The 27297-nt window shown below is 42.7% G+C and overlaps 1 protein-coding gene across 10 annotated transcripts in view; it reads right to left on the bottom strand.

The window, feature by feature from the left end:
* LOC144754917 (protransforming growth factor alpha-like) overlaps positions 1-27297 on the bottom strand; it is a 1071904-nt gene that overhangs the window by 377257 nt on the left and 667350 nt on the right. For all 10 annotated transcript variants that reach the window (XM_078643261.1, XM_078643269.1, XM_078643264.1 and 7 more), the window contains one exon: positions 12900-13020. In XM_078643261.1, the coding sequence (XP_078499387.1) occupies positions 12900-13020 (121 nt within the window). The remainder of the gene's footprint in view (positions 1-12899; positions 13021-27297) is intronic.

Raw genomic sequence — 27297 nt, 5'->3', positions numbered from 1 at the left:
ACCATCAGATCCTGAATCTGAGTGAGACGATTTTTTTTAAGCCAAAGGAGTAGTCTAGCTTCCCTGTCCTGCAAGGTCTTAGAAGAAAAAGTTCTGCAATCCTTTTGTTTTGTGATGAGGATGTTAACAATAATGACATTCATTCCTTATGGGGCACCTCAGAGAAATGTCTTAGCTTTCCACAAGAATTGCAGGGCCTGAACAGCCTCTTAGATTCCGCTGACATGATGGAAAAAAAATTCGGAGTTGTAGCAGGCCAATGTTTTCCTTCTTAAAGAAGGAAAAGGTAAAAAATAGAAGCTGAAAAAACTGAGCAGAGCTCAGGGAGACTCCCTCACACACAATGTAAGGTTAGAAATCTGAGGTATAGTGGCTCTGCAGGGGGAGAGTGCTTCAGGACCTTGTCTCTGATTGGCTGACGTTTTGTTCTATAAAAAATGTGAATTGGTTAATAATGTTAATTGTGTCCTCTATGGCTATTAGTGTACTTACAAGGTACTACTGGTTTTAATTATTGTGGGACTCCCACCATGACAAAGGGGAAGATTTAAGAATGTGAATCTTTGAAAGATTCAACACTGGAGAAATGTGATGATATCAATAAATGCATCCCTGGTTCCATTCTAGGCTGAGGGAGTACAAATGGGTCTGGAATCCGGACCCATCATATCGATTTCAAAGTAGTATCAAGGGACAGATATTTGGGCAGTGTCACAAAGACCTAGGCACCAGGCTACTCTCATGCTTAAAATAAGCATATTACCACGTGCAATATGCCCCCTTTATGCAAATGCTGCCTTTTGTGCCTATCAAGTAAGATACAACCACATCTTCTATAATGCCTTCTATGTGGGTTGAAATTATTGCACATATGTTCCAATGAAGTAATTTAACCACCGTACCAGAGATAAATGCAAAAAAGAACATCACTGAAGCCTACTTCATCAATTCATTCTCTAAATAGCAAATCTCCGACAGCTGCACTGACATGAGGCTTGAACACAGCTCAGTGGTGAAATTGGAAAAATATGCCATCACTGTCCCTGTAATGATGCTCATAAGGTGATCAAATTAGGACCCATGAACATTGTCTGAAATGTGTTATGGCCCACAAGCACCTCAATGACAACTGCTCAATCTTGAATAGTTTTTCTCCAGACCCCTTAATCTCTGAAAACAAAATTCAGTAATTGCTTTACTTTCATCCTACCTCTTCTACATTATGGCCCCTAACCTATGATTGCTGGCATTCCTAAGGATGACTGTATCAAAACTAGGGTCAATATTTTTCAGTGCAGACACCTTGCAAATGTATTTTTCTGCCCCTCAAAATCCTTCTCACAATCATCACTCCACCCAAATTTTTGACCGGTTTCCCAGAAAACCCATCAATTAACTTTGCGTAATATTCTGAAAGTCCTCAAATCAAAAATAACTGCTCCTTATCCATGATCACCGTAGACAAACATTTAAGCTCCACTTCTTCACCGTAAACATGATGTCCCAAGGAAGTCTACACCTTTGATAGAGCACATACACCACTCTAATTGTAGGGGTGCATCATATTCATGGTTTAAATGCATATGTTTTATTTTCAATCTGTATTATGTTTTAAATGCATTTATTCTACACGTTACCCAAGCAATGCAATGTGTACGTTATATAGAATTCACATGTAATAGAAGACATCAGGATGTCTATACGCACCTGTGTATGGAGACATAGTAATGTAATCGTGCGCGTTAAAGTTGCCTGCAGTCTAGGCCGCGAGCTGCAGGGCGTTTACGGTTTCATTTCCTCAACTACTGTTGAATTAATTAAATGTATCTTTCTTTGTGCTAGAATAGTATGTTTTCATCCCATTGTAGGTAAAAGGAATGCATCCTCATTATTTTTAGTTTTAGGGAGATAACTGGAATGTCTTTGAACAGTCTGAGAAGCGAAAATAGAGGATATTGTCTGTGCCTAGCCTATCTAGACTCGAAGGTCAAAAAAAGCGAAGAAGATTTAATTGAAGAAGTCATGGAAAACTACTGGTGTATTGAAGAAGTGAATGATTTGTCACGGGATACATTTAAGAGGGGGCTGAATTTATCCTTTGTATTGTGCGCAGGGACAGAAAAACACAGACTTCTAGATTTTCGGAGAAGAGAGAGCACCTTGAGAACGAGCTCCATAGACTTAAGCTATTTGATCCATTTGATGTGAGTACTTCTAAGGAAGTCTACACGTGCTGACACCTTTGAGAACTGAGATAGGGGAGCCAACTAGAATCATCATTTATGAGAGTAGTGTAAGGAAAAATATTTCATGCTTTCTTTCCTAATGAAAAGGGATTTGGACTCCGCCTCCATCTTGGGTTGTGTATTAATCTTGGAATTTATAGTTTTGTGTCTCTTTTGCCGAATCAATTATATAGGCAGATTTGGCTCAGTATTGATTTTCCTGTACCTATATTCACTGATTTTGCGGTGTGTCTATGGTAAACAACCTTTACAATGCAACTTTTACCACGCAGTGCCTTTACAACGCAACTTTTACATCGCAAACCATTACAACGCATTGCGCTGGGGGGCGCTCTAGGCTAGGGAATAGGTTTAATGTACTATCCAACACCTTCCCTACTAGCCACGGGGACTGGAGTTGGAATAGTAAATGAAACAATTCACTATCCAGCGCCTAAAAGCACTATGCGTTGTAATGATATGCGTTGTAAAAACCGCGTTGTAAAAGCATGCGATGTAAAAGCATGCGTTGTAATGTCATACATCCGTGTCTATATCCAATTGTTTTTTGGCCTTATAATAAAAATCGATAAATAGAATTCGGAGTTTGTGGTCTTTACAGCATGACTACATTGTAAGTATAATTTCTATGAGTTTTTTTCCCTAAACAACTTTTAGCAGGCAATAAAAGACCATCATAGCTGAACTTGAATAGTAAGACAAGGCCCAAGTTTGGCTTAATCACCTTTCACACCCAAATTGCATATTTTCCCTTTTGTGCCTTTTCAAGATTGTTAGCACCCTTTCTAAAACCTCAGTGTTCATTCCAATTCCTGCACTTACCAGTATGTCGCCTGGGAAATATGCCACATTTTCTACCCCTGAAAAAAGTGGTGCATAGCCTGCTGATACACAACTGACACTGACACTAGACCAAAAGGCATATGGCAGAATGTAAATAAACCCTCTGAGTTATGACAGAAATATTTATTTATTTTATGGAGTTTTATATAGAATGAACTTGACCCGAAGGTATCGTGTATCAGAGCGCTTTACATAGCACCCGTTGCGTCACATGAGGAAACATTCATTTTTGTAAGGCATGGGGAGATTAGTGATTTACCCTGAATCACGGGATGTTCAGCGTCATTGCAGAGACTCGAACCCAGTTCCCCAGATTCGCAGTCGACCGCCCTAGCCACTAGGCCAACTCCTCTCCCCAGATGTTGAGTGTTTATACTGTTCATGGAGAGCAAATGGGTGGCATGCTGAGGATAGATATATTGTGAAGAAATTATACACCTTCACTTCTCTAATACACCAGAATCTTATTTATGTTAGACAATTAGTGCCTATTAGCTGTTTCGGAATGAAACCACATAATTTAAGATTCCTATTGGCTTCACTGGCTAAAACTATCAGTTCCAACTTTTCTAATGCCTCATTCCTTACAATCATTTTCTCGTCATGCAGCTGATTTAATTCAAGTTTAACTCTTCCCATACCAACCCTGACCTCAGCCTCATATTGTGCAGCTTTGTTTTAATATTTATGTTGAAATCCACAAAGCATGAAAAATGCCCTAGTAAGCATAAAGGAAAGTTAAGGAAATTTGTAATTCTATTAAGGACACCGAAGCGAGGATTATGCTCTACTTTCTTTTATTTCCATTCCAGCAGTCTTCAATTATAAACTTTAAAAATGGCTTTCCCAATATGCACAGGGAAAAGGCAAATACAGCTTAAGAAATCAACAGTTCAGGATATCCATAAAGGTAAGAGTCCCCTGAATATATTCCTCTTTCTTGACTGTGACAGGATCTTTTCCACAACTTTATTAGTCTGCTTTGGAACCACCCAAACCTGAAACAAGCCAGAGATAAGAACCATGAATCTGAACCTTCCAACCTTGATCACGAAAAACCGTTACAACCATCCAGAACCAAAACCAGGAGATAGTTATGAACTTCTAGATTGGAGGCACTCACAATGAAACACAAAACAGTCACTGGTAAGAAGAAATGACGCACAAATACTTACGCATACAAACATTTCTGGAGACTTGTTGACAAACAGGTCCCAAATCCCCTACATTTATCTGGGTTGGGAGAAACAAAGGATCTCAGGAACCTTGGGTGGGAATAATCCTTGCTCAATGTCCTTAATTAGAACTGAAACTTTCCTTCATGTTTATTAGGAAGTTTTTCATTGTGTCAGGGCGGGAGACGAGAATTATGCTCGGTCAAAGCTTGTCCACCAAAGACGCCATATCCACAACTGGCTTAAAACAGAACTGCTTGAACATGGAATCAGAAGACCAATCTGCTGCATTAATAATGTCTTCAAGACAAGCCCCTTTAGAGAAGGCTTTGGAGGCCATTTCCCCTCTGACAGAATGGGCTCTGAATTGCGAGACCTCAATGCCTGCCTCTTGCATGACTTACCAAATCCAAGCTATGGTGTGAGGAGTGACGGCTTTGTAAGATTTCCTGAGGGATATTAACAGCCAACGCTCATCAGGTGAATTGGGTTCTTCTGTCATGCTTTCGTAAGCCTTGAGGGAAAGTACCATACGCACTTGGGAGCTTTGTCAAAAGATGGATAAGACACCACTTTGGAGTTTGACTTTGTACGTCGGGAGCTGTGGAATGTGATTCCTTGTGGGGTGAAAACCCTTCCAGAGATGTTCAAGGTCCGCACATCTGACACTCTCCTAGATAACACTAGGCATAGGAGCATGGAGAGTTTCGCTAACAATTCCAGGTGCAACAACAGTACTTGGTTGGTTGCCAAGATCGGAAAAGGTGTAAGACTTTGCTAACTTCCAATAAGGTTGAGTACCTGGGTTCTGGTGGGAGTGCCAAACGTATTCCTCCAAGTGTACATACCAATGTGTGCTCAACCACAGGGCACCTTGTATGTGAATGTAACCCTCAGAAATGGCTGACCTAAAAGAACTGATCGTATGATATGCCAAACCCTGGGGCACAAAAATGCTAAAAAGCTCATGATAGGGACCACTTCACAACCCTTGTGATCTTGATCGTTTCGGAGACACCAACTAGTCTATCTGGTCCATGGGTACCTGCAACACTTCATTTGTTCCATCTGCCCATGCTGCTGCCATCATTATTTCAGCTTCTTTTGAAAGACCATGGAGTCTCCAACATTGGCGGAACTCCACCAAGCTAGGGCATGCATGCGTCCTTGGACTAGTGGGTGGTGATTTCCCAGAGGATCCCGAAGGAAATCCGGTATGCGGGGTAGAAGGATTGGAGAATCCCAGGAATGTTCCAGAAGAACCAGAAACCAAACTCAAGACCTCTAGGGTAGAGTGATCAAGAACATCCCTTCTCCTTCTGCCTGCGTACCAGAGATGAGAGCCTCATGATCATGGAGAATGGTGGAAAGGCATAACCTGTCTCCAAAGACTAAACCTGGAGAAAGGCGTGCGTTGTTAACAGGGGTATGGCTTTCAGCTGAATTCTTGAGAAGTTGATGGGCTAGACGGAAAGCAAAAAGATCCACTGGGAATGAACCCCAAAGGGCATCCAGCCTCAGGAAAACTAAGGGGTTCAATTACCACAGACTCATGTCCAACCTTGCTCTGGAGCACCAGTCTGCTACCATGTTGGAGGCTCCGGGAAGATACTCTGCCGTCATTGACACATTGTGGGACAGGCAGACGGTCCAAAACTCCTTGGCCAGATCTGCTAAGATCTTGGACTTGGTACCCCCTAGATGGTCAATGTAGCGTACCGCTGACATTGTCCATTGTTGGGAGTACACTGTAGTCGACCCAGTCTTTTATCCAACATGTCATTGCAAACAACACTACTATCAGCTCTAAGCAATTGATATGGAGCTGAATCTCGTCTGTGGACCTTTTCTCACCTTTAAAGCAGTGTCCAGAGTGGGGCTCCCCAGCCAAACTTGCTGGGGCAGGACTCAATAACTATATCCGAATATGGCTGGACCGTTCCATGCCTCCATGTGGGACCAGCTGCCATCTCATTTGTACTTTCACTTCCTCCATAAGTGAGTTCTGTTCTAAATATTGGAGACGCGTGTGGAGGTGAAAGGCCTTGAGGCGTTTGAGTGCCCTGTAATGAAGAGGGCCCGGAATGATCGCCTGGATTGAGGATGATAGAAGACCCACAATCCAGGCTACCTGTCAGAGAGGTTGTGGATCTGTGCAATTTTCTTCTCAACTCTCTGTAAATCTTGGATACTTTGTTAGAAATGTGATTTTTGGTTGGCTAGGGCATGCGCCTAAACCAGGCAGAAACCACCCGTCTAGTCAGGGCAAGGGAGATACACACTGAAGATAACCTCTGCACACCCCCTTGGTAGCTTGGCAGAGCAGTCAGGCTTATCTCAGAGGCAATGTGTAAAACATTTGCGCAACACACTCACACAGTAGCAACACACTAGGCACACCACAAAAGAAAATCCACAGAAGATTATAAAAAACAGCCTTTGTATTATCCATAAAAACACATTAGAACACCATCACATATATATATATATACTGTGCCACCAATACTTGTCATGACTTTGCCGGGATTTCTTAAATTATTAGGCAAATTGGGCCACTATCATAACAATTCATCAGGCTGACCAGTAACTGCTGGTAATATTACACTAAGCGTAACACCTTATGCTAAACATCATTAGTAGTGCACCATAGTCACTACTAGCAGTGTGCACATATTATAGTAGAATCACTGCTGACAAAAGAACACCACATATACATTTCAATCAGGGCAAACGCTGTAAGGTAAGACACCTGAGATATGAAGAACACCAGCCAGTGATCTGTAAACACCTTTCAGGCCACCATCCCAGTAGTCAAGGTGCCCTAGGCAAGTACCTTGAACAAAAGTGGGGATTTAAGTACTGCACCGCTGTGCCCAGGCCATGCCCCATGTAGGCAGCCACAGCCTCATCCTCAGGGGCCCTGTCCCGGGCTTTCCCTACAATGCCCCCTTCAAAAGTAAGGGCTCAGGCCAATGCGTGTGTCCCTCAAGCAGCTGCCCGATCTGACAGTGCAGCTGTGGATACTGACCCCATGCTCTCAAAGAGAGCATTTCATGCCTACCTTTGGATTCTTGCAGCCAAGTCTAAACATGTCTTTTGAGTCAATAGCCTACATCACGGACAATAGAGCAAATACGAAAGCTTATACTCCAGAGGAAGCAGATGTCATTTACAGTCTGATCCAAGAAACAAAGGCTTTCGATTCGCAGAGTGGAACTGTTTCCCAACAATTGAAACAACTAGAATTCCTGACACGCAGAGAACTGAATCAACATCTGCACGCAGCAACTCTAATCCAATACCACAAAGTAAAAAGAATCCCCCGTGGACTCAGGTTGGCCATTAAACCAATGTTATTCAGACTACAGCACAACCATCCCTTCATGGAAAAGTGGTACGCGATCCTTAATAAGTGTTCGCTGGATCTCATTTTACTTTTTCATTGAAGAATTGTCAAAAACGATAAAGGATTTGGAGGAAGAAATCTTTAACATCAAGAGAGACATGTCATTAAGAATGGAAGAAACAGCTTGGAAACAATTCTTGGAAGACCTCAACTGTAAACTGGATAAATATGGCAAAGAGTTACAAGAAATGAAGCTGAGTAAATTTAAACGTGATGTGATAGATTATAAATTAAATGAAGCATACACGTGGGCGGAAGTATATGCCCAAAAACGATTTACCAGGTGAACAAACGTAGGTTCCTCTGAAGAAAGTGTGGTATCAGAAAAAAATGGCGATACCAGACGAGCACCCATAGGTATCATAGCAACACAGGGTCAAGCTATCACCATCGAGGACAACGGAGCAGCGCATGGAAGCTCCTCACTGGGTTCTTCTTTTTTAGGACAGGAGGAGACTCTAGGAAAGCCTCCGGACAACCAAACCAAACAACAACAACAAAAAAGAAAACCCGGCGAGGAAAAAGAAAAACAAAAATTGAAAACAGGGTTGAGGAGCCAGGACAAAACCTCATAATTAATATTTCATCAGTCAAATTAACCAAATCAGAAGAAAGCATTTTGAACAGAGGGACATCATTTGAACTGTATTTGCTCCTACATTGGTGGTCTCTCTGTCACACCAAAGTAGACCATTTTACTCCTTGTAGTTAGTTAGCTTCCTTCCCCTACCTCGCCGCCAAGACCTGGAACACCCTACCTACCCACCTACGGCAGACCGAAGACCTACTCGCCTTCAGAAGACTCCTCAAGACCTGGCTCTTCGAGCAGTAGCGAAACCCCCCCCCCCTCTCAGCGCCTTGAGACCTGCATGGGTGAGTAGCACACTTTTACAAATACCATGATTGATTGATTGATAGCTCAAGGCTTAGCTTGGCAAACTGGAATTTTCCAAATTTAGGGTCTTAAAGCGCACCAAAAAGGGTTCTGCCCATGGTCTAACTCGACCTATGGAGTGTCACAACAATGTCAGTACGCCTGAGCCGTATCCCTGAGCAGCCAGCAAGGCGCTTGAGGATTGCTGAGGCAACACATTATGAGCGTTGTGGGCATGAGATACAGATGCTCTTGAACACAGGTATCAGGCTGTTCCCAATATGTACAGACCCATGTGGAAACAGGCAGCTGAGGCTTCCAGGTGGCTAGGCCAGGCACGGGTGCAGTGGGGCACAAGCTCGTCAGTTACACCAAAGCAGACTAAAGCGCCCACGCAGAGCAACAATACATGCTCTGGAGCCCTCTGGTGTCTGCCGGCCTTACCGCAGTCATGTGGATTTGAGGCTTAGAAGATACCGCAACTGGAGAGATGAGGAGTGCTCCTGCAGCCCGCACAAATAGCGGAGCAATGGCTGTGGGGACAACAGTTAAGCACAAATAAAATTGAATACAAAGCAAAATAAATCAAGAGGAATGAAAAGAGCACTTAACTGCTGGAAGCAGGAGGAAAAGAAAGAGGAAACTACTCAAGGGACTCCTACCCTTATGGATATCCTGGACTGTTGATTGGTTAAATTGTGTTGACCTTTTCCCTGTGCATCTCAGGAAAGCTATTTTATAACGTTTATAATTGAAGACTGATGGAATGGAAATAAAGAAAAATAGAGCATAATCCTCACCTCTGGTCCTGACATAGACTTGCCAGCTCATTTTTGAACACACTAGAAAATATGTTTCTACCTTCATCAAAACCACTACACTCCTTCCAAACTTCCATGTGCAATTTATGTTTTCCCTCAGTGTTGTGTCAATCTCCCTTCTGGGTCCAGCTGGCTGTGCTTCAACGCAATTCCCAACACTTATGTTTCCAATGCAATTGTCATCCTCATTGTTTGCTATATATAAGATAGATCCAGTAATCCTTCCATTAAACTCAATCAAAGTATAACACCCAACAGCCTCTATGCAGCTACTCATGTACATCAATCCAATGTCCAATTCCTGTAACTCAGTGCTCATTTCCTCAATTAAGGAGTAATATGCACCTGAATATGCCATCATATTACACTAACTCTTTCCACCAAGACATCACAAAACTGAGCATCCTTTGCCCTTCCCACACACTTGAAGAAAGGAAACATCCTTGCCTACATTGACTCCCTTCTCCCCCATATTGATAGCCTTACTGCTTGTTATTGAATTATTTTTCTCACACATCTGGTCATAACGGCTCTTTTGATTACATTTCCTATACCTTTGGAATATTGCCCAACAGCATATCAATGGCCATGTGCCACACGAGTCCACATCTAAAATACCATCCTTGAAACAGTCACAATTTTTCTTCTGCTTCTTGGACTGCTATTATTTTACAGACTAGAACTAACGTTTTTTATTGAGTTAACCTAATTACTACTACCTGTACCAACAGGCAAATCTTTTGAGGTCTTGTGAAATGTTTCTAGTTGTATCACAATCAAGGCTGTCATTACAACAATAATTTCCTTGTGGGTGATACTTTTCCTATAACTTCCTGTTCTTAGTGCTACACAAACTGGTCCCTTCTCATCTTGGAATGTCAGGTCATTAAACATAGCAATCAATGAACATAAAATGCCTCCGTAACTGCCCATACATTCTCCAGGCAACTGCACCATTCCCACAAATGTACACATGGCCATAACTTTGTTTTTTCTTCCATAGTTATTATCCAACTTTTTCATAGCCATTTCATACTCCTCTATCCTCCAGGAGAAGTGATGGTAGATGTTTCAGAACTCTTCTCACTACCTTACCTAAACAATGTTTAAGCATAACAAGTTTGTTTACCTGTGAAAAGGCTACATTGCACTGTGCATAATCCTCAAATCCTTCTTTCCATATTTCCTATTCTTTAACAGGTTGTCTCCACAGCTTTTTCTTTTTTCAGCAATATGGACCACACTGCAGATATCCTATTTTTAACTTCATGTGGCAGAATTTCTTATTTAACAAGGAATATGAGGGCAGGCAGAATCAATGTTCATCACTTTGGCTAGATATGTGTTTTACCAGCAGGTGCTGAGGTTTAGTGATACATTGCAGAGGTCTTCTCTATCTGCTGCGGCTAGTCTTAATCCATGCGCTGCCCCCAGTCTATATTCTCATGTCCACCAGCACATGAGCATGATGTGCTTGTGCTCCTTTGACTCTGTACTAATTTTTCTATACAAGGCTTACTTGTCCCACCTCACTTTGGCAGAAGGTGTGTATTTTGTAGTGATCAGGAAGAGTTTGTTGGGGCTGCGTTCCTTTAGATCACTTCTGGAACAACAAGAAAAACCTCTGCCAAGGAGCAGAACCAAAGGAAGCTGTAGGAGTGGACTGCCCCCTGCCAGAGTGCTGTGTTACTGGGTTGGCCTACAGTGGTGTCTTCAGAGCCAAGGAGAGTAGAAGGAACTTTGTGTGTACTACATTATCTTGCACAATATTTCTCCATGGGCTTGAACTTGTGCTTGCCTCCTGCTGAAGTCCCAGGGACAAAAGACTTCCCCACCAGCTCCCCACTGAATTTCCTTGCTGGGAATTCTATCTGCAAAAACCTGCACATCGCTGGGAGCTGGAAGCGCGACGCAACGAGAAAAAGCGTGTCACCGCCGCAGCTGTAGTCGTCGCATCGCCGGAGAAGCGTGCTGCTGCCGAATCTTCCCAGAAGCGTGTCTTTGTCGCAGCTGTCTGCTGTCACATCACCAGAGAAGCGTGACGCCACCAAGAGGGTCACCGCCGCATCATGGGAGAAGAGTGTCGCAGGGCCTGTCGCGGCTCCAAAGTACAGAATCATCAAAAGGCTGCCAGGGCGTGTACGCATTGTCTTCGCATCAACGGCGCCATCTTATCGCATCGCACCAGGATTGTCGCATTGCATTGAGACGCCATCTTGCGCATCGCAACCGGGCCGCAGAATGAGAATCTACGCATCACCTCTGCTCCGGTAAGGATCACAACGCATCCCCTTCTCTGCACAAGTATAGAGGCACCACACATCATCTCCCCAGAAGCATGGAACCGTTGCATCTCCAACGCTGCAAGCCTTTTGTTTATTTTGCGTTACACATCCAGGTACTTTTGTGAGAACTGTGTCGCATTTATCACCAACTTGAACTAAGTAACTTCTACCATCTTTAAGTCAACTTTGAGTACAGTATTGTGGATTTTTGTCGTTTGTGGTCTTGTGTTAAGTCTACATAAAGAATACTTATTTTTATAAAAACCTGTGTTGTGTCCATCTGTAGTGTTTTCACCGTATTACTGTGTGTATTCACAAATGCTTAACACACTGCCTCTGAGATAAGCCTGTCTGCTCATGCCAAGCTACCAAGGGGGTGAGCAGGGGTTATCTAGGAGTGTAATCCCCTTATCCTGACTTAGAAGCAAGGGTCCCTATTTGGACAAAGGTTTATACCATTGCCAAATAGAGACCCCCGGTTCTAACTTCCTCTTTTACTCTTAACCTCCTGTTTTTTTCTCCTTCCTATCCGTTGTACGATTTTATTGCTAATAAACTATTGGCTCCTTGAGAAGGGGTTTTTAAAGCTTCCTGATGTCGGGGCGATGGACGAGCATGGGTGAAGATCTATAGCCAGGTCCCATAGGTCTTAAATGGAGGACAATCATAGCATTGCACTAATGAATGAACTAGGATTAAGAATGTGGATGTTTAATCACTCTGTGGAAAGTCATCTTCGATGTGGTCCATAATTTGACATTGATAACTTGCTTCAGCAGCTGTCACTACAATCGGTAAGTGTCTATTTGAAAGTTACTAAAGATTTATTGAAAAAAACCTGGCCAGCGAGGTGCAAATGTCCTGGTATATTCATCTCTGTTAGATGTACTGATTACTAATACATGTGCCCCAGCATTAAGTAGTGCTTACCTTTGGATCCCATCGCTATGCAAATACAACTCCAGTATTTAAACAGAGCTTATTCAAAGTCCAAGTCAAAATACAGGTGCCCATGTATGAATGTAAGCCATCACAGAAGACCAGATTCTAGATAAAATTGTGCTTGCTTCATTTTATCTCCTTCGGTCTGGTGATATGAGTTTATAAATCGCCAAAAGAAAAGCATCAGCAACATAAAGGCACCAAGAAGATTTTTAGGACTGAGAAAGGCAAGAAGAAACTTGTTTGTGGCATAAAGAGGTTACTACAACCCTAAAAACACAGAAGGCACTGCTCCTGCCATACTCACATGCACGCTGGGGTTTCCTCTGATACAATGTACCTACAAGTACCAGAAATGCAAAAGTGTTTGTAGACATCTGGGCAACTGGCAAACATCTGGCCAAAGGAAGAGTTTGGAGCTTTTGTCACTGTAAAATAGAAATAATAGTTAATTTCCATTCAAAATGTATAATGTTTATCAACATTTGGGTGGTAAGGGTAGTTTTATTTCATATATCAAATTTCTTTAGATCAGTTAACTGTTTGAAAATTGTCTTCTAAATAATTTTGTAATTAGATCGTTGACCATGATAATAGCAAATGAAAACACCCCATTGTGGCAACGTATTTAGATGCCCTCCAATATCCTGAAAAATACTTGGATTCTTGTGTTAATGTTTATAACTTTAATGCGTAAGGAAAAATTTGCACACCAAAACACAAATAGACAGTCGAAAAATGCAAATCGTGGATACAATTAAGTCTTTGAAAACTTTGAAATGAACAAAAGGTATCACTTAGTATAATGAATGCAGTCTCCTGCTAACTTCTTGAAAGATGTGTTAGATATTCATGACAGCTGTTGCAAAACATCGAAAAAACAATCCACTAAACTGCATGACGTGTACCTATGGTGATTACTTATCTAAATGCCCTGAGCTCCACCTGCAAAAGAACCGTACTCTATTAAAAGGACTGTGGTTTCCAAGAATGCTGGTGCATTGAGTGCTCTACGGTTTTTTCTTCTGAATACTCTTGGTGATTTTCCTTATTGCTGGAACTTAATCATTGTCTCAACAATTTAACAATTCACTATAGACTTGCAATCATTTGCGACAAGAACACTATTCGAGACTAGATTACACACTTACATTAGTACCACTTTCCATTAGTTGTATAGCAGACTAGGGCCGTGTTTCCCAAACTGTGGGTTACGACCCACTGCTGGGTCGCCAGCCAATTTTTGGTGGGTCCTGAAAATCCAAGCATTAAATAAAGATGCTTTTACATTGTGTATTTATCTTGTCACATTGCCCGCACTTCAATGGCAGAGGTCAAATATCAGGCTATGTCTTTTGACAACTTGTTGCCTTTGTTTTTAACCTGGACAGTGGGGTTTATAAACTCCGCTCACTTCACAGTCAGAGAAAGAAAAGTAAAGTGAATTGTGTGACATTCTTGTGGTACAGACTGTGAAAGGAAAGGCTGTAGTATGTCAATTTTTTGTAACTAAATGTAAATACCTATAAATAAATGAACTGTACACGTTGAGCCGTTCGGAAAAGAAAAAAAATAATCACATTTTTTTGGGGAAATTCTGAAGTGTGATGGAAACAAAGATTTTAATAGGATCAAAACAAATCAAGATACTTGCCTTGTGATGCACAAATGAAATATTCACTGGAACCTGATTTCCACACATTATTATTTGTGTGCAAAATAATTTTATCAGAAAAATTGTGCGGAACTGTAGTGTATATTTCAATGGAAAATGTAACACAATGCTTTAGTTACATAAAAAAAATTACCGCCTCATGCCCATTCTTCATGTCAATCAAAGCTAGGTGGGTCACAAACGTTTGTCATGCTAAAAAGTGGTACGTGGTTCTAACACGTTTGGGAAGCACTGTTTAGAGGACATAGCAAAACTCATTTTAGCCCCCAGTCTCTTAGTTGAACCCCCTCACACTCAATAACAACATTTTAAGTAAGGGCTTAATATTCCAAAGTGGTGTGTAGCTTTTTCACATTGACAAACATCTCCCGCCCTGAGACTTAGACACCGAAAAGAACATTTTAAGACTTCACTGAGCCTATTCATTTGGATACAATTGTTTTTCATTTTGACATATTTCATTCTTTCAGGAACTTATATTCAACAAACATTCAAGCCATAAAGCTTGCATATTATATGGGAAGTGGAAATAATTTAAGCAAGAACGGCTGATCAAGCAGTTAAGACAAACAATTCAGCGTAAAAGAAATATTTCATGTTCTTACATTTTCAAAAGACTTGGATGTAACGAGTATTTTTGCAGCACCACACGAACTGACGTTACAGATTCAGCTATTTTAAAATCCTGTAAAACCAGTAAGATGTCCAAAGTCTTTATGCTGGTTTATATATTTAATCCTTTTTTTAGAACTGGTTTTAAAATTGTAAACATATATGTACTTATTTATTAATTGTGTTCGTGTAATATCTGTAAGTTTTAGATTTGTATAACTTTGGTGTACTCTTTTTGTGGATGAAATATGTAATAATGTGTTATTCACTGTCTTTTATGATGAAGAATCGCAATAAAGACTAAATCATGATGATGATGATGAAAATCCTGTAAAACCGGTAAGCACATTCTTGCTTTATGCATAACAGATTGGGTTTACATACTTTATCAGGAAGAATTTGTAGCACATAGGGGGTGTGGGACTCCACAGTCCTTCTGCGGAAATCAATTTTCAAGTTACATACAATATTAAAAGAGATAGCCTGATGTACAATTACAAATATGTATAACTCTGGAGTGTCACATCCGAATGCTTGTGAAGTAGTTGACATTTTCTGGAAACCTTTGATCTGTTGACAAGAATTTCTCTTGTCTCTAACTACACAGATGCCCCCGGAAATGATCAGTGCTTCTGATAGGTACTTTGGTACACTATACAGCGGTATACGGCCTCAAAGGCTAAATAGGTGTTTTTATATTAACATATGAAATATAGCCATTTTGATCCTGCATATAATCAGTGATAATTTTTCACTATCATGGTGACTGTTCCTTATGTAAAGGCATGAACGTTTTTCGTAAGTATCCGCTATATTAAACTGAGAGCAAAATGAGCTTTGCTTTTCAATACAAAATTGACTCAACATCTTATTCATCTTCATGCTGGCACCAGGATCATATGCTGACCACTAAAGCTATCTTCTGAGGCAATTCTAAAATGAAAGTCCTACAAATGTTTCCTCCAATTTAGTGTTGCATTTCAGAACGAAAGATAAAATCACAAAACAAAACATTATATAAAGAACATAAAAGAAACCCAAACAATTTTCAATATTCAAACAGGCCATACGACCATTCCTCTTCAAGTACAATTACCTACTGCAAGGTCCATCACCTAACTGTTCTTCACCGGAAACACCAATTCGAATTGAAGAGAAATTCAAAATCTAACAGGTCTTCCATTTCAAGAAGAACTATGCAACAAAAACATTATGTTGGTAGACACTATGGAAGCACGTATTTCCTGGATCGGTGCTGAAGGCCTTCAGTACCGCAGCTTCGCGACTCTGGAAAAAACTTCCATTCGAGATCAGACAGGTGGATGATCTCTTCCAGCTTAGGAAAAAGATAAAGACATGGCTCTATGCTAGAGTATGTCCTCCGCCACATTTCTAATCTTTTCTGCTGGTAACTGTGCTCTACCCTCCTCTGCGCTAAGCTGGACACTTGTATCATCGCGCCAGGGTACCAGTAGGGTGATAGCGCACTTTATAGGTGTTGATAATAATAATAATAATATTCCATAAACAGGGCATTAGGGATTGTCACCTACCGGGTCAAATGTATGCCAAGTGCCAGTAAGTCGGACCCATTTTAAGGATTCTAAATGCCTGCTCCTAAAAAAATCTAACTCTATTTTACTTTTATGGATGCAAGTCACCTCAATTCAATGCTGAGCCAGATGTTCTTCTAGGTATTTAAGGGTTTGCCTAGAGACGACTTTAGCTATCTTGCCAGTCTGATACAATAAACAAATACTTGGAAGGGGTTTGGGTCAACCCTTTTCATTCAGTGGTCTGTACAAATGTGCGTGTTGTGCTACTGTACTTTCCCACGCCATGTGGACTGCAGCTAACCATGCTAGTACTGAGAAAGCATTTTTATTTAAATAAAGAAAATGCTACTTCTTTATACGTGCTTACTTTAGCATAACCAGGCCTCAGACTGCCTGTACAGGCAAGCACCTTAGCAATTAGAAAAATAAATGCTGTTTTATTCTCTACGATTAAAAGTACTGCTGGAAGACTTTCTTTTCTATTAACATAAAATAGACGAAATAGGATAAATTATGTTGTACAGCTTTTCATACCGTATCTAATTTGTGCTTCGAAGGAAGCCATGCCAGCGATGTTCTCGTAATATTTCAATGACACACGTTTTGCTGTCCACAGCCACAAGTGTTTGTTCATTCATATTAAATGGTTTATTGTTCAATTGAGCAATGTAATTTCCTTTGTACGTAGGGTAAAGGGGATTAGTTCATATTTTGGGTGGAACCTGTTGTATGTAAAATAATTTCTGGAATATTGATTATTTTATGTTATGCAACTTACCTTTATAATGCAGCTCTGGTGCTGCTTCACACCATGCTGGGTCTGTTTTTCTACACTTCTGAACCTATTAAAAATGCCTTCTCTGGGATGTGTACAAGACATTTCTTGCCTTTTAAACCGAGCAGTCCCCATTTGGTATTAGTTTGGTATTTAATGTCAAACTTGAATATTTTTGATTGTCACAACTCCTGTGCCCACATAAGCAGATTATGACAGTGTCATTTATCGTTAGACTTGTCCTCACGACTTATATTTCTTTAACTGAGTAGCTACCATTTTGCTTTCTGTAATGATTTCTAAATTTTGAATAAACCTTCATGGTTTTGAGTTTGAATACTGTCCTGCATATATTTTATTTACTTGTCTTGGGCCATCGAATTTAGGGACTTACGTGGCCCAATCATGCATTTCAATCCTGTGGCAAATAATAGGTGCAAAGTGCCAAAGACTTTTTGTGAAGAAAGCAGACATAAGGGGCAAATTGGGGCAAAGTCAGAGCAAATTTAGGTGTGACATTTAATTAAAAAAATGTGCACTTCCAAAAATTGTCAGTTAGGGAATCTTGGGATTGGGTGGATATTGAGGCTGTCAAGATTTGCATTGCATGAGTATAAATAGGACTTGTGAAGTGAGCTTGCTTGCATTGTGAGTGGTCCTATGCGGATCAAGGCAATGAACGTATTTTGTTCTACCATGTGTGATTTTGAGTGAATTGTTTTGTGGCATGTGCAAATCGCATATTGGTAGTAGGTCAATAGTGTTGTGTAGCCTATAAGTCAAAACATTTATTGCATTGTAATGGTTTGCACAAATTGCTGAAGTTATTTAAAATCATGCTGTTGATGGAACTATTGTGATTGTATGTGATTTATATGCAAATGTTTTTGAATTTATGTACAAGGTTTAAAGATTTATGGAAATCCAAGATCAAAATATTATGGTTGTCTGCTGAAAATGCATGTAGCATCAGGTTATAGAATAAAAGTCCTATGAGTGAAAGTCCTATGAAGCTCTTAATAGTCTAGCTGTGTATGAAATAATCTTGGTAGTAATGTTTATTTCTTTGTGCACTGGAATAGACACGCTGACTCTAAAAATGAGTTACTGTTTATCAACAGAAACTTATTGTGATTGAAAGCATTTAAACTGTTTCCCCATCCTATAGTGAGTTTGATTTCTATTCCATATTCAGGTAGGCAGACAAGGGATTTGTTATGTGTTTCAACCATTTTAGTTGCATTACTATTGCGGTTTGGGTGTCGGTTAAGATTTCAATAGGTGCGCATTTGTACAAGCCTGCACTTCGTTATAATGGAGGAGAATCTGCACACCCCCCCCCCCCAATTAGTATCCCCCCAATTAGTACCCCCTAAGAGATGCTTATGGACCATGGATTACATACATATTTATGGCTTTCCTGTGTGTAGTACATTTGAAGTGAAAAAGTTTGAACATTTGAGGAGTGCAATGGTCGAAATTAGGCTACAGCCTACACCTAGGTACTTCAAAGTCTTGAATGAGTGGACTACATCGCAAATGGAAGAGGTGTGGCGCCGCGGCCAGGGTGACTGACTCCGGAATCTGGGGATCTCGGTTCGATCCCCGGCACCGGTGGCAGATTAGCCCAGCACCATGTGACTCTGGGCAATAACTTGCTTAATCTTCAAGACGGTCCCCAGCGCCTAGAGATCTAAAGGGTGATTGTGCGCTTTACAAATGTGGATTATTATTAATAATGACAGCACCATTATTTTTTAAACGGCAAATTGTTATGGCTGCCAACCTTTGGATGGATGGGAGATTGCATTTATGGAAAAATGCATGGAGGCAAACAGCAAAAGGCTGTGGAGGCAAAAAGGTGTGTTAGAAACTATAGGTGCTTTCACTGTCATTACTGACTCAACGGGCAAAAAGAAAAACATGAGCGAGTGAGGGAGAGAATGCGGTTATTGACAGATTGTTGACTGAAGTGAGAACACCTCTGTATACTTGCAATTGTAATTTCATTTATACAATGCTTACTCCCCCAGACAAGGCGTCAAAGCACTTTTCAGCAAGAAGCATGCTACTTTGGAACCCAAAGAGGATTAGTGGTGAATTAGTAGAGTGAGGTATGAAATTAATTTGAGTGGTGGACATGTGAGTTCGCTAATTGGATTTAAAAAAGATAGTCGAGGGGTAGAGGAGGGAAGGGTTTGCATTTAGATATTGCTTGATACCCCGGATGAGTTGTCAAAGCCCTTTTTTGGCAGAGAGCATGCTACTCTGGAACCCAAATAGGATTAGTGAGGAAATAATATAAAGAAATATGAAATTATGTTGAGCGTTGGACATGCAAGTCTGATAGTTTGATTGGAAATGATAGTGGAGGGATAGAAGAAGGAAGGGTCTAGAAAGAAGCTTTTTTGTGGATCATAGCAGTAGGAGGTGGCTTGGGACGAGTAAAGGAGAGGTGGAAGAGAAAAGATTCAGAGGAAAGGGTTGAGAAAGGTTTGTTTGGGAGATCTGAATAGTAAAGGAGGTTTGAGCAGATGCCATGAGGGGTATAGGAGGGAAGAGTCTAGAAAGGGTCATTTTGTGATCCTAATAGTAGTAGAATGGGGTTTGGGATGAGTCAGAGTGGGGGTAGAGGATATATTGGGAGTTGTATAGGGTGAGAATTAGGGTAGCGCATTGGAGAGAGAACAAGAATGAGGTTTGGGATAAGTCAGGGTAGTGGTAGAGGATATTTTGAGAGAGGTATAGATTGAGATATAGGGTAGTGCATTGGAAATGTTAAATTAGAAGTAAAGTAATAAATATACAGCTACATAAGTAAATGGAAGACATATGTGTATAAGGAAATTAACATAAGTAGATTTAAGTTGTATTTAATAAACTCGGACTTTCAAGTGTTGCTGTACTTTAAGACACCACATTTGTTTTTAACCTTTTTTATTAAAAAAATAATCTGTAATTTAAAAGTGAATCAATTGTAGTTAATAATAGTTATGAGAACATTTTACTTATTAATGCAGTGACCTAAATACATGTGAAACACAGAATAATACCTATAAGTAATATTTACTCTTGTCAAGCAGAACCAACGAATATCTATATATTTAAAAACAACTATTCTTCATGTTTATATAAAGGAAAAAACATATGTGAGTATATGCATAGTCCAAATAAATGCTTCCATACGCAGGGACACGCCGCACATCTATGTTTGAACATAGTGGTTATGTTGGGAAGAGCTAACTCTTGAGTAGTCTTTTGAAGAAATGGTAGTTGTCAGTGGATCTTATGAGGATCATGTGCAAGCACAAATGTCGGAGATAGAAGTAGGAGACCAGAGCGTCAGGAGAGATGAGGTGGATCCTCATTTTCACATAGTATGATGAAAACAGTGAATATTGAATATATTAAACTTAGGGATTTGGATATAAATGCAGAAATGGGAATGGATAGAGAGACATTTTCAAAGTATAGTAAAGATGAATTGGCACATTTGGGTACAGAAGCAAGACAAATGTGCTCATCAGCATTTGAGACACTTCATGAAGAACAAGTTACTTACATTCGGTAACGCTTTTTCTGGTGGATACAGTATCTGCCTGTGGATTCCTCACCTGTGAATATCCCCCTGCGTCAGCAACATTCAGAAATTCTTTTTGTAGCTACGCTCCAACGTGGACGACGTCACAGAAGCACGGCATCGCGCGCGGCTCCGCTGACATCACCGACTCCATAATAGGCCCACGTTGGCGTGATGACATCAGTTCCGCCCTTTTTTCGTGCCTTCGAGGCACACGGACGAATCAACAAAAGTAGATATACACACAATGTACACAGTACCAAATAATCAAAATAACACACACAGTGTGTAGTCAATGCAGGAAAGCAATCATAATTACACATTTCCTTTGACAATAAAATAATTACATTACACTAAATCAGGTATAGAAGATTGGACAACGGGGAGGCGGGTGGGTCAGTGAGGAATCCACAGGCAGATACTGTATCCACCAGAAAAAGCGTTACCGAAGGTAACTTGTTCTTCTCATGGATACATCTGCCAGTGGATTCCTCACCTTGTGAATAGAGTCCCACAGCAGTCCCCACTCCCGGAGGAGGGTGTCCACTCTCCTACACCAGAAAATCCTGGAGGACAGAACGCGCAAAGTGGCTGCACCTCCTCACTTCGGAATCCAAGCAGTAATGCTTTGCGAAAGTGTGGAGGGAAGCCCAAGTCGCTGCTCTACAAATGTCCTCTACAGGTACACCCCTAGACAAAGCAGATGTAACAGACCTTGCGAGCACTTAAACCTTCAGGAGGTTCCTTACCCACCAGAGAGTACCATATCTTGATACACAAGACAATCCATCTCGACAGCGTGCGCTTGTGCACCGCTTGCCTCTTCTGGCTCCAACAAAACCACAAAGAGCTGGTCATCCACCCTGAACTCCCTGGTTCTGTCAAGGTAGAAGCTCACCGCCCTCTTCGGGTCCAAGCAGTGAAGTCTCTCCTCCTCCTTGGAAGGGTGAGGGGGAGGATAGAAGGTAGGAAGGGTAATGGGGCCCTAGATGGAAGGGAGTTACCACCTTAGGCAGAAAAGCAGCCCTGGTCCTGAGTACCATTCGTTCAGCATGAATGGTCAAGAATGTGGGCCTTGAACTAAGAGCTTGAAGCTCACTTACCCTCCTTGCTGAGGTAATTGCAATCAGGAAGACCGCTTTAAAAGACAACAGTCTCAAGGGACACTTGTGCAATGCTTCAAAAGGTGAACCCATCAAGAAAGTAAGTACAAGGTTCAAGTCCCATTGAGGCACAATAAAGGGAGTAGGAGGAAATGTATTTGTAAGGCCCTTTAGAAACCTTAAAACAATAGGAAATTTAAATAAGGACGGCTGATCCGGCAGACAGAGAAATGCCGACAAGGCCAAAAGATAACCTTTCACTGTAGCTGCAGCAAACCCTTGCTGAGCCAAAGTAAGCACAAACTGAAGAATGTTAGACAATCGAGCCTTCAAAGGGTCAATGGATTTCTCCCCACACCTAGAGACAAATTTGGACCACCTATGAGAGTAGATAGACTTGGTGGAATGACGCCTGGCTGATAAGATGACATCCACCACATCATGTGGGAAAGAAAAAGAATTCAGGTTGCCCCGTTCAATCTCCAAGCATGAAGGTTTAAGGTCTGGAGGTGGGGGTGTAGAACCTGCCCCTCCATCTGAGAGAGGAGATCTGCCCTGAGAGGGAGACGGAGCGGCGGGCACGAGGAGAGGTGGAGAAGATCTGTGTACCACACCCTTCTTGGCCAATCCGGGGCGATCAATATGACTTGGTCCCAGTCTTGGCGAATCTTCTTCAGAACCCGAGGAATCAAGGGTATGGGAGGAAACGCGTAAAGGAGTTTTGAGTCCCAACTCAACTGAAACGCGTCCCCCAAAGCTCCCTGCATCGGATACTGGAGACTGCAGAATGACGGGCAGTGAGCATTCTCGTGAGTGGCAAACAGGTCCACCCGAGGAGCCCCCCAAGTCCAAAAGACGTGACGAACCACCAACGGCTTAAGCCTCCACTCGTGATCGGCTGAGAACTGCCGACTGAGACTGTCTGCACGCACATTCAGAACCCCGGATAGATGATTTGCCATCAGACATCAGAGCCTCTCTGCAAAGGCACTGCGACCCTACTCCTCCCTGCTTGTTGACATACCACATCGTGGTAGTGTTGTCCGTCAGGACTTGAACTGACTGACCGCGAAGGGAATGTAGGAAGGCCTTGAGCACTAAACGTATCACCCGCAACTCTAAAAGGTTGATGTGAAGCAACCTTTCCTCTGGAGATCAAAGACCCTTGCTCTCCAGATCCCCCAGATGAGCACCCCACCCTAGAGTGGATGCATCCGTTATTACTGTGGCAACCGACGGAGGAAGATGGAAGGGCCTTCCTTGAGACAGATTGCCCTCCACGCTCCACCAAGACAGATCCGCTGCAGCTTCTCTGGAGATCCTCACTGACTCCCTGAGATCTCCGTTGTGCTGATACCACTGCCTGCGGAGGCACCACTGGAGTGCCCTCATGTGCCAGCGGTGCATGGTTGACGAACAGAATGCAAGAAGCCATCAGACCGAGCAGACGGAGGACCTACAGGACTGGAATGACCGCTCTCGTGTAAAACAAAGGAATCATTTGAGGAGGAGGGAATGCCCGACACACAGTTGTATCCAGTACAGCACCTATGAACAGGTTGCGCTGGGAGGGCACCAGGTGAGATTTGGGTACATTTATCGAAAAACCCAATCTGAACAACAACTGAGTTGTGACTTGCAGATGATGGAGCACCTTCTTTGGGGATTCTGCCTTGATTAGCCAATCGTCCAGATAAGGGAAAACTGGTATCCCTGATCTTCTGAGATGTGCCGCCACCACAGCCATCACCTTGGTGAAGGCTTGAGGCGCAGTAGTAATACCAAACGGAAGGACCTCAAACTGGTAATGCTGTGAACCCACCGTAAAACTGAGATACTTCCTGTGCGACTTCAGGATGGGGATGTGGAAATATGCATCCTGCAAGTCGATCGACACCATCCAGTCTTCTTCCAGAAGTGCTTGAAGAACCTGCGCAAGGGTGAGCATCTTGAACTTCTCCTGCTTCAGAAAGAGGTTCAAGACCCTGAGATCCAGGATTGGACTAAGTCTGCCATCCTTCTTGGGGATCAGGAAATACTGGGAGTAGCATCCCTGACCCCTTTCCTGCTGCGGAACCAGCTCTATGGCTCCTTTTCTCAGTAACGCCGGGACTTCTTCCTGCAGGAGTAGCAGGTGGTCCTCTGAGCAAAATCCTTGGCAAGGAGGGTAAATCAGAGGGAACTCCCGAAAGGGAAGAGCATACCCATTCTCCACGAGATTGAGAACCCAAAGGTCCGATGTGACTGATTCTCAATCTCGTAGAAAATAGGTAAGCCGACCCCCCACAGGACCCGCATGATCCGGAATGGCGGATCTAGGGCTGCTATGCTGATGTTGGAGGGGGGTGGGGAGAGGAAGAGGAGGAAGAGGAGGAAGCTTGACGTCCTCAAGGACGAGCTCTTTGTTTGCCCCTGTATGACTTATACAGCGGATTTTGCTGTTGTTGCTGCTGTTGCGATGGCTTGTAGGGACGAAAGGAGAACCTCGCAAAGCCCCTATTCCTTTTGCCCACAGTTCCTCTGGATTGTAAACCCAAGGATCTGGCCGTAGCTCTGCTGTCTTTGAATCTCTCCAACACAGCATTAGCCTTTTTTCCGAAAAGGCCCGAGCCATCAAAAGGTAGATCCATTAAGGCAGCCTGGACATCCGCAGAGAATTCGGAGGACTTCAACCAGGCCGCTCTTCTGGTGGCAATTGAAGATCCCATAACTCTCGCCACCGAGTCAGCTGTGTCCAACCCACTCTGGATGACTTGCCGAGCAGCAGCTTGAGCGTCAACAAGCACCTCATAAAAAAAAATTCTGTCCTCCTCTGGAATTTTAGGAGCTAGCTGTTTCACAGAATCCATCAAAGCATGGATGTAACACCCCAAGAGGCATGTAGTATTTGTTGACTTGAGAGCCATACTTGCTGATGAAAAGACTTTCTTTGCGGCTTGGTCCTGCTTTTTAGATTCCTTGTCCCCGGCACCTGAGGGAAAGCACCTGCAGATTTCTTGGAGCAGGCAGCCTGCACCACCAAGCTCTTTGGCAAAGGATGCGAAGATAAAAAGTCTGGGTCTCCAGGAGCCACCGTGTATCTTCTTGCAACAGCTTTAGAAACAGCAGGAGCTGTAAGAGGTCTATTCCATACCTCTAAGATTGGCTCCGTCAAAGCTTCATTGAAAAGAAGCATGGGCTCAACAACAGAAAATGGAGAGTGGAGGACTTCTGTCAAAATATTCGACTTGTACTCTGCAGTAGGTAGAGTTAAATTCAATAGATCCGCTGCCTTCTTGATGACTACATTATATGGAGCCACATCTTTAGAGGGGGCATCTGAGACAGAGGCTAACTCCCAATCCGGAGACAGTTCCAATCCACTAGCCTCTCTTAAGTCATCAAAGAAATCCTCAGTATCCTGTAGCTCACCCTCTTCCATCTCGACTTCTCTGTATCTTTGTTCCTCTAGAAGTCGTTGAGCCTCACATCTCGACCTCTCCTTCAGGAACGGCGTCGGCGGATCCGGAATCGACTCCAACGGAGCCGGAGCCGGTGTCAAGCTCGGAGCCGGAGGACCAGGCCGCTGTTCTCAAAGTCAGACCGGAACTGGCGCCGGTGACGAAGGCATTGGCGTCGGCGTCGAAGGCTTCGGCGGCGCTGAGAAATGCCAAGACGGTGTCAGAGCAGGCATAAATGGCATGAACGGCGCCGGAGCATAAGACTGGGGGACTCCCAGGTTAAATGCCATCTGACACATGGGACCAGCCGGTGCTCCAGAGGGGTACAAGGCTCTTGTATAGACACCATACATAGCGTTTAAAAACTGTGTAGGGTCTTGTCCTGGGTCCAGAAAAGGAGGGTATGAATCCACAGGCTGCTCTCGAGGAGGCACCGGATTTGTCTCATCTTCAGGTTGGTAAGCCGGAGTTGTCAAACTCTCAGGAAGGGGAGCCTCTTCCTCCTCTCGAGTTGGAGATCGAGACGGTGCCGGAGAGGGATTCGACACTGGAGCTGGTGAATGCTCCGGCGACTCTATGTGCGAGGCCTCGCCCTCCGGATCCAGAGCGTTAGGAGAAGGAGATATATCATCCTTCCGATGCCTCCTGCTTGGTGACTTCGGTCTCGAATCCGAAGCTTTCTCCGAATGACGTCGAGACCCATGCTTCCTCTTCTTGTGCTTCTTTTTTATCGACCTGGAAGCATGCCCCGATGACGGCCTCAAGGGCGACCTCGAACGAGACCTCGACCTTGACCGCCTCGATCGCGACCTCAAGCTCTTCCAGTCCTTTTTACCTTTCATCTTGGCAACCAGGAACTTCGCCTCTCTCTCACGAAAGGCCTTGGGATTCATCTTCCTACAGGATGGACACCCTTGAACATCATGGTCTGAGCTCAGGCACCAAATGCAATCTTCATGCGGGTCCGTGATCGGCATAATTTTCCCGCATTCACCACACGACTTGAATCCGGTCTTCTTCGATGAGATAACGACAGGAGAAAGCGATACAAGAAACACGAAAACCAACAAACAGTAACAAAGTTACTATCAAAGCTACAGAGGATCCCTCGAAAACCGTTGGTGTCGACGACGACGTAAAAAGGGAACTGATGTCATCACGCCGACGTGGGCCTATTATGGATTCGGTGACGTCAGCGGAGCCACGCGCGATGCCGTGCTTCTGTGACGTCGTCCACGTCGGCGCGCAGCTACAAAAAGAATTTCCGAATGTTGCTGACGCAGGGGGATATTCACAAGGTGAGGAATCCACTGGCAGATGTATCCATCAGAATTAAATATAAAACCTAAAGTGGAGGCAAGGCAAAAACAAATTATGGGTCATAAGATAGAGATGTCGAATCAAATTATTGAATCAATTTCAAAACTGTCCAGGAAACGCTAGTTTAATTATTAGAGACAATTAGCAAATGGAAGACCTACAATTTCAATAAGAATGCACAGAACCACCCAATAAGACTAAGGAAATAAAAAAGAGAAGAAAGAACAATGCAAGTGATTAGAAGTGTTAAGTGGTGTTTGAAAAAGTTTCCATTGAGGTACCTGCAGGGAGGAACATCTGTGAATGCACCCTGGTCAAGAAGTGATACCTATACATTTAGAAAGAATTTCCCGAAGCTCAGAGGAGCTCGAGAAATGGTATACAAAGGTGGAAATGAATGACAATTTTAAAAGTACTTTCAATAGTTTTGGATGCTTCATTTTCAATTGTTGTGCTTCGAGATTTCTGGGCTGAGTGTAAGACCATTGTGGAGGGGACAACAGAAGAAACGCAGACAGAAGACCCTCACAAGCCTACTCCAATTGGAAGAGAAATAATGTATTGAGAACTTGAAACAGGTGAATCAGTGCATGCATATTAAGAGAGATAAACACAGATTTGCAGAAAGTATAGTGGAGTTGAAA

Source organism: Lissotriton helveticus, chromosome 5_1, assembly GCF_964261635.1.
Source record: "Lissotriton helveticus chromosome 5_1, aLisHel1.1, whole genome shotgun sequence".
Lineage (NCBI taxonomy): Eukaryota > Metazoa > Chordata > Amphibia > Caudata > Salamandridae > Lissotriton > Lissotriton helveticus.
The sequence above is the reverse complement of the archived record's forward strand: the minus strand, read 5'-3'. Positions and strand labels throughout refer to the sequence as shown.